Consider the following 14053-nt stretch of genomic DNA (forward strand, 5'->3'; position numbering starts at 1 on the left):
ATTGAGATCGCATACAATCTCCTTCGATAAAAAGACACTGAATGTGAGTCAATCTTTTCACTGTTGCAGAGAAACATCAAAAACCTGTAACTAGGTTTTGATCAAGCAACTGTCTCTCAAATAATGCATCCCAAACTAGAGGAAAACTACAATAAGTGAGTTCATATTCATATTAAATGATTCTCAATCACACTAAATCAAACCTATGTCTATCTATAACTCACCTTTAAAATTCAGTGATTAATGAAATGCTAAAAAAAAAAAGCTACAAGTGTAAATCCAGTAGCTCTTAAGCACAAAGCACCATCTCAGAAAAGAAAGGGCTCACATTTTTATTGACATGACAACATTTCTCTCAATTGTCAGATACTGGAAGTGTCTCCACATTTGACAGTTATGCCTTAGGAGCTTTACAGGCAGTCCCAACTTGCCCTTGCTTTGTGTCGCTCCTTTCTTTCTAGCAATACAGGTACCTTGTGAGAAAAAAAAACACACGTGGGAAACACTCTGGAGAGCGACAGCAGCAGAGCTCATCTTAAACTGTCGGCACAGGCTGAAAACACATTTTCTTGTATGCGAGCAGAGTCTGCCAAGTTAAGTTTTACGTCTAAAAAAAGCCTGGCGTGAGCTCCACAAAAGTTTTTCCTCTGTTCCTTCCCTCCCGTATTCTACTGGCACACCTAAGGGGATAAGGTGGAGAGGGGGAGGAGGGGAAACTTGGCCTTGTTCTCTTAAAAGGCTGGGACAACCTGCTATGCTATCTGTGTGTTTGTTGTGTGTAGCGGTGCCCTCCAGCAGTTTTGAGGATTTCAGAGACCCCACTACTCACGGTGAAGTTGATAGGTCACAGCACATTCCAGACATTTTCTGCCTGTTTGTTTTCCACAAGGAAGGCTCACACTGTAGCCTGCTGCTGCTAAGAAAGCACCTTGTTTGTCTTTGATCGCATCACTCCCTCCCGAGAAGGGCTAGACATTGACTGAACAAACAAAAAAATGTGGAACTTTTTCTAGTGAGGTTATATTACAGTCACAGCATGGTAACTGGAAGACACAAAATCAAAACTACACATTTTCTGGCCTACCCCATCTATGAATGTAGTGCATCCTCCATCCTATTGTTGAAGCATATTGTTGATCAGCTGCTGTCAACGCTAAGTTTAATGGACAACACAGTCCTGTCATGCTGTGCATGCTGATTCTGCTCATACCTGCCCAGTGAGGGTCAAGATGAGTGAATAGGAGCTAATGGCACTGACCTGTGCATCATTAAACCACTGTCCAAGAATGAATTATCGTCACACATTTTAATTACACACTGCCAACGCTTGTCTTTGGCTGCTTCGCCAAGATTTTGTCTAGACAGTGATATAATCAAAAGTCCCTTGCATGAACAGAAAATGTGATTAACAAGATCTTGGTGATTGAAACATCTTTAAAAGAAATACTGACATTTTACGCTTTATGATTATATACAGTATACAAATGTCACCTTAATGCTAAAGGAATGGAGCACAATACTAAATCTGACCCAGTCACAAATTAAATTTATATTATATTTATATTGCCACTCATCAAGAAGTTGAGTAACTAACATGTGGAATTGGCAGCCATGTGTTAAACATGGCAACCAAGTGTAACAAGCAGATGGGTAAGAAGTTGTTAATGTAGAATTATGCTGTCTGGCATTTACACATGCAGAAGTCAAATATTAAAGAAGAAGAAGCAAGTTTAAAGCTCCCGTAGAGTGGTCCTATCGCACATATATGTGAGTTATGGAGGTTTATTACATACATGAACTTGTTTTATGGTCAAAAACCTCCTAGTTTTAAATGAGCCAAAATCTCTCCTCACTGTTTCAGACTGAAATCTCACACCCAGAAGACAGACTGTGTTGTGATTCACCAGCCAGCGTAGAGCCTCCCCAACTGTCTTGTGATTGGCCAATACCTGGAAGTGACGTAATTAGCACACCAGAAGCCCAGCTCCCCCCTCTGGAATATTGGATGCACTGCTACTCATTATCAAAACATTGTTTTAACAATGTTTAAAAATAGCTTTGTCACGATTCCCCGCCGCAGTCCCTTTTATGACTTTGACCCGAAGTCAAAGAGGCAGAAGACACTGTCACTCGTCAAACACCTCCACAACGGACGTTCTTCTTCTTCTGCGGTTCAATGTACGCAACCAGACGTGCCCGGACTAGTGCCCGGAGCAGGAGGATCCGCTGTTGAGGAGAACTGCTGTCTACGTAACGTAATACCAGAACAAGTTTTTTCAGAGATCTCGCTGAGCCCGAGATTACAATAAAACACAGCGTTCTCAGCAGTGGCTGAACTGTTTGTTTCCAACCTTCAGGGCTTCATAAACGAGGTAATGGCAAGGATACACACCAAAAAAACAGCGTTAATTGGTACTTCCGTTCTATGGGAGCTTTAAATACAGAGGAGAAATAAATAGCATCTCTTCTATGCCAGTAAATAATATATATTTACTGTTGATGGGTTGCCGTTTTCTACTTTTGCTCTAATAAATTTTGTATGACATTGGCTCTGCAACCCCTTTTCATCCGCACTCAGTACCTTTGAAACATTGTAGTACAAATGTGAGCAAACTGCACTTACGCAACAAACAATAAAAGACAACACCAAATATAACATCCTCCAAATTCACAGCATTTAGAGCAATGCTTACTATCAAAAGAGGCCTCAGTGTGCTGTTCCAGTTAGAAGACTCTAGACTGAGCTTTGATCTTGGCTGAAAAGATGGGCAGACAGGAGAGGAGTTACACCAGATAGCTTATTGAGGCAGAACAAAAGCCTTGCTCGGCACAAGAATGCAATGTACACACAGAGCAGAATGAACTCTGCATTGTGTCTCTGAATAGGTGCAAGTTTGATCAGCAGATCTACTTGGCACCAGTGCCCACTGCACTGATCTGCTCTCCACTGCCCATGACATTGCTCTCACAGCAAGGACGGGTAGCCACTTGCACAGAAGTCAAATGCAAGAGGAACAGGACAGAAACCCTGCCAACAGCTTTAAGATTGTTTCAGCATGTTGAATAAGCAGAGAAGAAACATGGAAATGACAACGCAAGCAAACTTGCACACAAAAAAGGTCTCGCATACAAATGACTTGTCCTCAAAAATTCACAGATACAACTATGCCATGTTCATCTGGAGCAAGGTTCTGTGTGATTCTTTTGTTACTGACAACTTGGTCATTGTTCTTCACCACCGGACAACCATCAGGGTTGCGTGTTCCAGGCCTTAGACAAATGGTCAAGTTACCGCCAGACCAACGCTGTCAAAATATACAGCCTCAAGGCGCATCAGACTGTCCGAAGTAATTATGACTTCGTCCAGCAGAGAGCATTTTGAGGGCAGCTTGGCAGCTAGAGTTTGCATGCTCTTCCTGTGTGTGTGTGTGTGTGGGGGGGGGGTTCTCTCCGGGAACTCTGGCTTCCTCCCACAGTCCAAAAACATGCTGTTTGGGAATTAAATAGACACTCTAAACTGACCGTACTGTAGGTGTGAGTGCTGTGATGTATAGGCGACCTGTCCAATCTGTACCCCACATTTAGCCCTTTGTCAGCTAGAATGAAACTGATCCATCCTGTATAAAGTGTTATCAGATTCCTGCAAACCATGAGCATATGTTCTGGTCTCGCCCCAACCCTGCGTAATCATTGGACTTCAATCTTTAAAACCTTTACACTATATCACACTTGAATAAGCAAAAGATGAAAAGACACATTTCTATGTATTAAATCCTCACAGAGCAAAACATTTGGTGGCTCCTATAAAAACAGAGACAGGATGCTGAATATGTCTGTAAAAAAAAAAAAAAAAAAAAAAAAACATGCAGCCAGAACCTTAAGTACAGAGAAACTTCAGTGTGTTAGTAGAATGGAACGCGGTTCTGTGGTTTGAACTTTATAAATGGAAAGGAGCACATCAACAAAGCAGCCAGATACACAACAAAAAAAGAGTAAATGGATGGACTGACAACCAGTCATGCACACAGTATGTGCCCAGTCATGGGACAGAATCATATGAAGGGAGCAGAAGAATCTGAGGCTCTCCTCTGCTCTGAGGCACACCCTTGAAATATTTATGACCCTCAGCATTCTATCTTCCACTACAGCAGGGACACGGCGTAGCTGCCTCTTCATCTCTGGACTGGACTTTACGGTTTCTACAACAGCCGGCTCGCTTGCTCCAAGGCTCAACATTCTTCTCAATTGGATCCTATTACAGCACTAACTAGCAGCAAAGTCTTATCAGTAATCGCACTAAATCCAACATGTTCTCAAAGCTCTTAATGCAGAATGTTATCCTACAGCACATTCACTGAATGCTTGGTTTTTGCTCAACAATGGGCTGAACTCACTCCAGTAAAGTTCTTTCTTCATGCATTTGTGGTGGGAGTAAGTGGCCACAGAGAAGAATGAGTCAGGACCAGAACCAGGACCACTGGAGTTTCCCGTTCACTCAGACTTTCCTTAAAGACGTTGCATCATAGTGCTACCATCAAATCTATCCACTAACCCCACTCGATATCACCCATTAGTATCCTGTGTTGGATGAAAAGCCATACCTTCCAAAACATACCTGAGGAAACTAAAGCCTTTAGTACACATTCGTTTGGGGGATGGGTCTGTAAGACGTGTAGAAGAAGACGTTTTCATTTTAAAGCAAGCAATATAAAATCTCTTCGAGTATCAAATAGCTGTGCGAAGACTGCAAACTTGCTTACTCACAGTAGAGAGATGATATTCAATACCTGAGTCAGAGCTCCTACAAAATGAAAAGCTGTTTGACCACTTTGTCTTCATTGCTGCTCCCAGAGCTTTTAGGAACAATTTCTGCTCAGAAACCACTGTCATGCCACACTGATAGACATTGCTCCCATGCATTTAAGTCACAATCATTCTGTCATCCACATAGCACAGTCTGGCATCAACAAGATGGACTGATCCCTCTCCTTCTCCTAATAATCCACTTTATGTTGGTCTTGGATTCTACAGCACCTTCTCCTGGCTGGCCTTTATGTACAATACACACACTAGCGCTATCCATATGAAATATCACAAGGAACATAAAGACAGATATACTCAAAATGCACTGCAACTTTGCAATCTTTCAAACTGTTGCCAACTTTCTGAGACAAAGGCTTTTTCAGAAAGTAAGCAATTGGACGTTTAGTGGTGGTGATACTGACGGCATGCAACGGTATACTTAATTCATAAAAGTGATTTTAAACGATTTTCTTTCTGAACAAAACCAGAAAACAAGTGCATTAACCTTTTGTTATTTTCAGTTATAATCCAAAAGCCAATGGAAGAAAATGCCATTGGATGTTAATGGTTTGTGTTGTGGTCTCGGTGTAACAAAGTTGGATGTGCTTTTGAAGGTCATCATGTTTAATACAATGTTTAACACAGCAAGAACGTTGGCTCATTTTGCTTAGATTTATTGTCGCACAATTGTCGACTTCTTCACATTCACTTGTGTTTTGTTTTTGTCTTTCTATGTGCATACTATGCACATAAATCACTATCACAGTTTCTCGACTCAGTGTTGATAACAAACTTTTGTTAACCGTGTAACACTGGTTTTAAAACACAGGGTGTGATGGTAGGGTTACTACCAGTAAAAGCATTAAGACACGCAACAATGCTCATTATACCATTAAGTCACCGTCAGTGCCAGAGGTTGACAAGCATGTATTCATCAGCATCTTATAATTATAGCTACCACGTGCACGAATGCCACCTCTTTAGCCAAAGGTCTACAGTGAGTAAAGTTTTGATCTTATCTAATCAATTAGAGTGAAACTGTAATGATCTCCATGGGGAAATGGAGATAAATATAAACAAAGGACAACAGCACCTCATTAAACTGGCTGGACATTCTGCTTAAACTGCTCAAATCGGTATCAAAGGTATCAAAAATCCCCAACTTGCTCCTTGCTAAATGTTTGGTGAATTGGAGAAGGCAAACCAGAGTCGATGACCAACCAAGGTTTAGGCAGTTTCCACCACAAACACCAGCCATGAACTAAAAATTACTTTATAGCCAGAGGGTTTAGAGAGCAACAGAGGAGGGGAGAAAAAACAGGGTATGACAGTCAGCCTATGAATTACTCAGCAGACCATTTCTCCCTCTGTCCTCCATGCAAGAGATAATGGAGATCATCCATCTTCTTGCCCTCCTTCTTGCACCATCTTTTCACCACTCATCTGCATCCAGGTCAGCTGAGAAATAACACAGGTCCACTCCAATATCTGTGATGCATGACGTTTGATAGGAGGAACCACCAGTCTACAAGCCCAGTTGACAAAAGCCACAGTAGATTTTCTAACAAGGCAGAATTACAAGGTTTGCTGGACAATTGCGCTGATTAAAGGCTGTGAAACGTACATTTTCCAATCAGCTCTGTATAATGAGTGATTGGTCCTGCTTGAAAACAATATTTTTCAGGCAAACTTAGAAGCTGCGGCTATACTTACAATTACATAGTCATGTTTGCTTTTTTTCCCCCCGTCCAACTCTTTTCATAGGTTTTTGAGGTGGGATGAAAAAATGTAGCGTCACATGTTACTGTGTGCCAATCACCAGTTTATTTATGTTTGAGTTGAATGGCTACACATTTTTATCTTCTGACATGACTGGTTTCACGTTCCCTTTTGAATGACACCACTCATTATTGTCTGGAAGGTAAATATGATGCTGGAGTCGGCAGCTGGTTGGCTTCCCTGAGCACAAAGACTTGAAAAAAGGGTAAACACAACAGTTTAGCTGATTCGGACTAGGAGTGGGAATAGACAGGGTACACATGGTCCATGATAGCAACATGATAGAACCATTCTGTGATAATCAATATATTGCAAAACAATCATATAGCGATACATCACGATATCTGTCTATTTATTCACAACAAAGAGAGCAAAGTGCATGAAGTCTATGTATTGAACGTGGATGGAGCATCTGTTATGTAGCTTTCTCCGCTATTATCCAGCTGTAAACTCCCTCTTGTTCAGCCAGGTAACTTCAGCCCAAGTTTCCCTCAGCGTCAAGTATCAAGTATCGTATCGATTATCGTATTGCATGAGGAAGGACGACGATACATCACCAAATCGATATTCTGACCTACCCTTAATTCTGTCTATAGGTAACTACCAGCATTTTTTAAAACTCATCAAGTTTAAAAAAACTTGATGAGTTTTTTTAAACTCATCAAGTTTAAAAAAACTTATATATATGTGTATACAGAAAAGAAGCAGTACTTAACATTTAAGGGAATTTTACACATTTGGAACAGCTCTATTACGTAATATTAAGTAAAATGTCCATATTTTAGGCAATTAATGTGGTTCCAAGTAAATAAACATCTACCCATTGATGCCAAAAATAAATGCACAGTCAAGGTGCCATAGAAAGAATGAATAACTTTGATTACAAAAAAAAACCTTAGTATATTGTAGAGTGCAGTAAATTAATCACAGCAAGAGAACATTTTAAATTAAATAAATGCATCTCTCGAGGAAACACTATTTATTATAGCCACAATAAGAGCACACAGATTGTTTATTTCACACATCAGCAGGCCTAAGCTGCTGATGCTGGAACACTGAGCAGGGTGGCTGTGTCGAACTCATACCATTCCAAAGTAGTAGTAGCTACACTGCTGAAGAAAACAACATACATGGCGACGCAGCTGCTCAAATCCATGAATAATACAGTGTTCATGCACGTGCAACCCAGATTATACACTTACACACATGATAAAAACGGAGATGTGTCCCTGTGGAACACGTCTGATGCTAAAGAGAGAAGAGGTTTTTGAGTAGGGCACAAAACCTAACGGAGTCTCGAGCTCTCATCTCCTTTCAATAAAACGGGTTGTATATTCTATCCTGTGACAGGATGCAACAGGGAAGCAACCAAGGGGCACCAGCATAAGGTGAAGAGTTCACTGCAGCAGACAGAAATACGATTTGAGAGCGAAATAGCTGCTGATTTCTTTTAGCCTGCAAGAAAATGACACTTTCTTCTTTGATCAGACAGAAAGCAGAGGAAATTATAGAGGTGGCCTGGAGACAGACACAGGAGGAGAGTCTGGTGGGGAAATAGTCAACATAGTCTGTCAGGGGAAGATTAACACGAAAGAGAACCAGAAAGCAATAGACTCAGGGAGATAAAGCTATCAGAGTTAACAACATAGCAGGATGTGACATGTGGAGAGCAGGAAAAGGAAACTGGACAGATATAGATTGGTTAAGTCGCTCCTGAAAACATGTCTCTCCATTCAGGGAACTCAGTGGCAGTTAATGTGCCTATCAAAGCATGCACATTTGGTGCATTCCTGAACCTGGATTGGTGTTACTGCAGGCAGCTAATATGGAGAGAGACAAGAGAAGTTAAAGGTCCCATATTATGCAAAATCAACTTTTTATTGATTAATGGACTCGCTCATGTATTTGTGGTCCTCCACAGTTTAAGTACAGGAGATAAAACACACAATGTTGACTTCCGCACTCACTAGAACATCACGATGTGCTAAATTCCTGGAATTGTTGTTTCGCGGAGCTCCACTTTGTCCCTAAAAAATCGCGAGAGTGCTGGCGAAGGCAACGGCATCTGAAAACCGCAAGTCCGCAAAAAGTTCTATTGCTGTTCTATGGCTCCACAGTGCAGCACAGAGTTCTACACAAACTTCCACCCTCAGAGGATTTATCTGTCCAGTGGATACATGTTATATATGACGGCAATGTGCCTGCTGGAGCCTGCAAATGATCACTTTTCCAAATGCCAACTGCTGTTAGCTCCCAGTAGCCTCTGTGGCTGATGTCATTTCCTGTCCCTTAAGTTTCATTTTACGTATAATATGGGACCTTTAAAAAGAATGTCCTGTATGTGAACCTCCACTAAGACCAGACGATCCTAAACATCTGTCGAGCTCCCATAAAGGAAAAATAAAAGGAAAAGGTCACTATCACCTGTGCAAACTCATCTGTTCACACAAAGTTTACATCGTTTACATCCTTCTATGAAAACACGAAGAAATTGTGTGAAAAATGCCTCCTACATCCGCTTATTTAGCTGGATGGACACCAAAATGTGACTGTTTCTTCCCTGACCCCCAACACATGACCCTTTCACAAAGATTAGATCGGTACTTTTTGCACAATCCTGCTGACAAATAAACAAACACGCAGACAAGGGTGAAAACATAACCTCCTCTGCAGAGGTAAAAGGCTTTGAAAGGGTTTTCTGTTACTTCAAAGTCTGTGACTTCACTTATTGGCTTGTGTCGTTGACATTTCCTCCAGAGTTGGCAGGAAATGGAGTCACACCCTGGGGTAAAATCGCAAATCTAATCAGAGATAATGTGGGTCATTAATTAGTATTAATACAATGTACCATTTGAGAACTACTTAAATAAAAGAACACACATGATCCAAGAGAGGAACTTGAGAAAAACCTGAATTGAAGTTTTTGAATTCTGAATGTTTACCAATAATGTTTCTCCACTGCAGGTCAGTTATAAGTCTTTGAATTTAAAGAAAATAAGAGTTGTTATCTTGTAACATTGTGTCCATTGATATCTGTAAGCAACAATTTAGAATTGTTTTAAAGGCTTTCAACTAATTATCATTATTGGTTTTTGCACACATCACTCAACACTACTTCAGATAAACATATTGTAACATTAGTGAAACAGTAACCAAATACCATGGGATGTGATACGGTAACATAATAAATCATATCAAAGTATACACACTGCTTTGCTTTGTCACTGTGCAGAACTTTGTACAGGTACATGCTATGACATCACTCAGTGTCTGTGAAGCAGTACGACGTGACGATTTTATTTGGTGTGGAATTTCACTTCCATAAACTATAAGTGGAGAATTTACTGTGTATTTGGATATGCATTAGGTTGGTATTTCTTTAATAATGCATAAAAATCAATCTAAAAAAATAGGAAAAATACATAACATAGCAGTGCTTAATGAACTTATGAATGTTCTACCTCATAATTGTGAAATGTTTTATTGCATCACTTTGTATCATCAATATGTATGAACTGTGGGATGTCTTCATTTTCAATTATTCACAAAGTGATAGATGTGAAATGTGTCATTATGCCGGCATGTTGAACATGTTTTCAAGCCCTAGACCTGGAGATGACCGTAGACCTCATTTTAAACTGAAGTGGGGGAGGTCAAACAGAGGACGCGTGCATGTACACATGCAGTATGCAAATACACATTAGCCAAAGTGTGCAGCCACAACACAAGGCAGACATCACAATATATCCCTGATGGTATTAGTAAACTGGAAAAATTCATCAATCACGAAGGCAAGAGAGCAGGAACAAGTCATGTGAAGGGTTTGCACATTTATTTCCACTTGCCCTACATCCAAGTTACATTTCTGTCCATATGTAGCCAAGCTTATCTAGGGTCACTGATGCATAGAAATATCCCCTTGATGTTCCGGGTTGGGAATGACGATCAATAGGTTCAAACAGTAAGACAGCGTAATCCAATATCACCTAGTGACCTGACGGTCAAAAAACGTGATTACACCAAATTTAGTACTGCTAAACTGCTAGATATTTTCAGTACATATCTTCCGATCCCTCTTCCATCATAGCCGCCAAAGATAAATATCCATGGTGCCTTTTATTAACAACAAAGGGCCACAAAGTACCAATATTTAATCAAAGGCTTAAGGCCAACAGTTGACATTAGCTGTTCACAAATCACACCGTAACAAGTAATCCTGCACCAACCACCCAAACTGACCCCAAAGTAAACCTAAGCCCACATTGGCTACTACACTGATCGTGTTGCCTTTCTTAAGCAATATTCTCAGTGTCAAAGTTTCTACTAAACTGCATTATTTTAACTTCTAAATCCTAATGACATCTGGGCAGCATACTGATGCATGAAGTGCCTTATACGTTTATTTGTCTTCTTAAGTCTAATTTTGTATTATTATTAACTGGTTAGTGGGAAAACAGAGCCACATAACAGCAGCATGGGTGTGTCAGCTCAGTTACTATGAGGGTAGATCGCCATCGGATCAAGTAGGGCATTTGGAGTCTGGACGTGTGCTATCTAAAAACTTGAGGCCAGTAATGAGACCAGTGTGTCTTCATTAGACATGGAACAAAAGAGCAGAAGCTACAATAAATCAGTCCGGCTTAGTTCACGAGTCTCGATCAAGTCTCTTTGGTGCAAGTCTCTACAGCAGAAGTCCAGCTTTGTCCAAGAGACTCTAGTAGCAGCCGAGATGCTAACATGTCTAGGAACATGCCAATATATAACAGGGCGGTGGTTTCTCATAGCTGTCACACACACACATGACCACTGGTTAAAGCAGCCTGCACAGAACATATGTGCATATGAATCCTGTTATAAATATACTGTGAAGTGGGAAGGGCTGGACCATAAGAATAAGAGCAAAATGTTTTATTGCAGTGAAAAATTTTCTAATGACTTTTGATTATTATAAAGATAAATGTCAGACAAAATGATGGTTGAGTTTTGCCCCTGAGTGAAAGTTGAATAAACCAGTTGAACTTCTTCAGTAAAACTTTTTCAATAAAAGTGCCTTATGTGACATGTCTCAAAGCGTGTTGGCACACAGCCACAGTACACTGTACTTTATATATGTTATATGAATGTAGAGGTATTGTGTACACTTAGTTTTTATGTCTAAAATCAAATTACATATCTAAATAACATAAGTTGGATAAGTGTATAAAAGTATTCAATACTCACAAATAATAAGACAAGAAGGCAAAATAAATAACAAAACACACACATAAAATAAACACATGAAAGTATAACATAAATAAATAATTACAACAAGATTGAAAATGTGAAACATTTAAATAAAATCATTATTTTTTTTAAACAATAATGCATGTTCCAGTCGTTGTCAACTTACCTTCAGACAGCTCCAGCTCCAGCTCCGCCAGCTTCTCCCGCACCTCTGCCGGCAGGGTCATCGCGACAGCCGGGGTGGGCTCCATCATCATGGTTAACAACCCGGCCGAGGTCCTCTCTGCCATGGTTATCCAGTATGAAGCCCGAATGAGTCCAACCGAGGAGGAACAACGGCACCGGGGAGGGAACAATACCAGCAACACCTCCCTTCACTGGGTTTCGGCTGAGGAGGGCGAACAGGGTGTTGGTGCTTATCCTGTCTCGCTGCCGCTGCTGCTGCTGCTGCTGCTGCTGCGATGTCGCACAGATGTGAGAGAAATCTCTAAAAGCGTCATGACACGGCTAGCTGCGGGGCTAGCACACACGCCTGGCTGCGTGTTTCCATGGAGAGAGTGGCGTGGACGACGGAGCCGCTGTCCGAGTCTCCAATGCCTTCGCTGTCTTGTCTGCCCGTCAGCGCTGTCGTCGGCGGCGACTGCCTCCCTTCAACTGTGGAGAGAACTCATTCAACTCCTCGCTCACTTCCCACGGCGCAGTCGCCATTGCATCATAGCAACAGCAGCCGCGGCCGTGCGCGTTCACGTGACCCACTCCGCGTGTCTGCGCGCCTCCCGCTGCTTCACATGCAACGCGCCTGCCTCCTACTGACACAGCCACAGTGATGCTGGGTCACACTGCTGTCCAAGGTTGTTATTATAGTTTTTTTTTATATATATATATAGTTTTGACTTTTTGGTTTTATAATGAGTTTAAATAGCGGGCTTGTAAGTTTTTGTTCGTTTTAAAAATGTGATAATTAGACTAACATAGCAGCATGAATAGTAATAATAAATAACCCTCATATCACATTGTTTGTGAGCCAGGAGTCTCAGGAGCTCAATCTGAGGAAAAACATGAGAAAAATAATAATTAAAAATAAATAAATCCAATAAAGGACGAAGGAACTCAACCCAATTAAGTACCTAACCAATGTCACGTGACTTGTATCACCTTATGTCCTACATTGTAAATAAAAACAGTTTATTATGAATGAATGAAAATGCTGTCTCAAATACAACCTTTCAAAATTGCTGCCAGAGAAAAAATAAATACACTTTAGCAGAACCTAACAGGCTTATATATGAAATTAATTTACGACAAATTAATTAACGATGAAAACGAAGCATATTTTGGTTATAATTTTAGTTAGTTATAGTTCGTTTTATGAACACATAATTCAGTTTCAGTTAGTTGTGGGTTTAAATTATTTATTTTTACTTCAGTTTCAACAAAAATGTTTTTTTCAATTTTAGTCTTCGTTATTTATTATTTTGTGAGCTTTCGTTAGTTCTATGTATGACACAACAATACAGTATATAGATCTACAATACTGAACTGGCTAATAGCAAAATAACAATTTAATACTCTTTCATTTATTTGGACAGCATTATCTCTAACCTTACTCATCATTCCCAACCCTAACCATAAACCAATTACAGTTGAAAACTAAACAGTTCCTCATAGATGAGGTTCTGTCTCATTAGGACCAGGTTTTGGTCTGCTGGTCCTGACAAGGTCAGCGTTTATGCCAGAGGTAACAAATAAAATAACCGCTATGTGTATCTAATTTAGTCTCAATGGAAATAGAATATGAAATACTGAAATCACTAATTGCTGAAAGGAGTTGAGAAGTTCTAAATGACGCTTAAATGTAGCGATTTTCCCACTCGGTTATTTTCCACCTTTGTACTTGTGAATAAATATTCATCATAACCTCCAAAAGACAATGGTCAAGGCAAAATGTTTAAATTGTTTGAAATAACTCATAAAGTCCTTCTTTTAGTATTGAATGCAGTTTATTATTAAAAAGGTTACATTATAATAAAATAAGTACAAAATGTCACTCTCTTGTTGACACGGCTTGTGTTAACAGTGATCATACATCCAGACAAATAGTCGATTTTCAACTGGATTTTTGCTGTAACACATTCCACCATGACCACCTCGCTGTGTTGTCGTTGCTGCCAACAAAACAGAAACACTACACAGTCCGTTTACGATGAGACGACAAAGAAACGCAACGAGGTGGAAAAACACCTCGTTG

The 14053-nt window shown here is 40.3% G+C and overlaps 1 protein-coding gene across 4 annotated transcripts in view; it reads right to left on the reverse strand.

The window, feature by feature from the left end:
• The window catches only part of dip2a (disco-interacting protein 2 homolog A), a gene marked incomplete at both ends in the record, with an annotated part of 73941 nt that extends 61846 nt beyond the window's left edge, over nt 1–12095 (reverse strand). For all 4 annotated transcript variants that reach the window (XM_083909051.1, XM_083909049.1, XM_083909050.1 and 1 more), the window contains one exon: nt 11972–12095. In XM_083909051.1, coding sequence (XP_083765177.1) covers nt 11972–12095 — 124 coding nt within the window. The remainder of the gene's footprint in view (nt 1–11971) is intronic.
• Nucleotides 12096–14053: the final 1958 nt, after the last annotated feature.

This window comes from Microchirus variegatus (genome assembly GCF_963457635.1).
Source record: "Microchirus variegatus genome assembly, chromosome: 22".
Classification (NCBI taxonomy): domain Eukaryota; kingdom Metazoa; phylum Chordata; class Actinopteri; order Pleuronectiformes; family Soleidae; genus Microchirus; species Microchirus variegatus.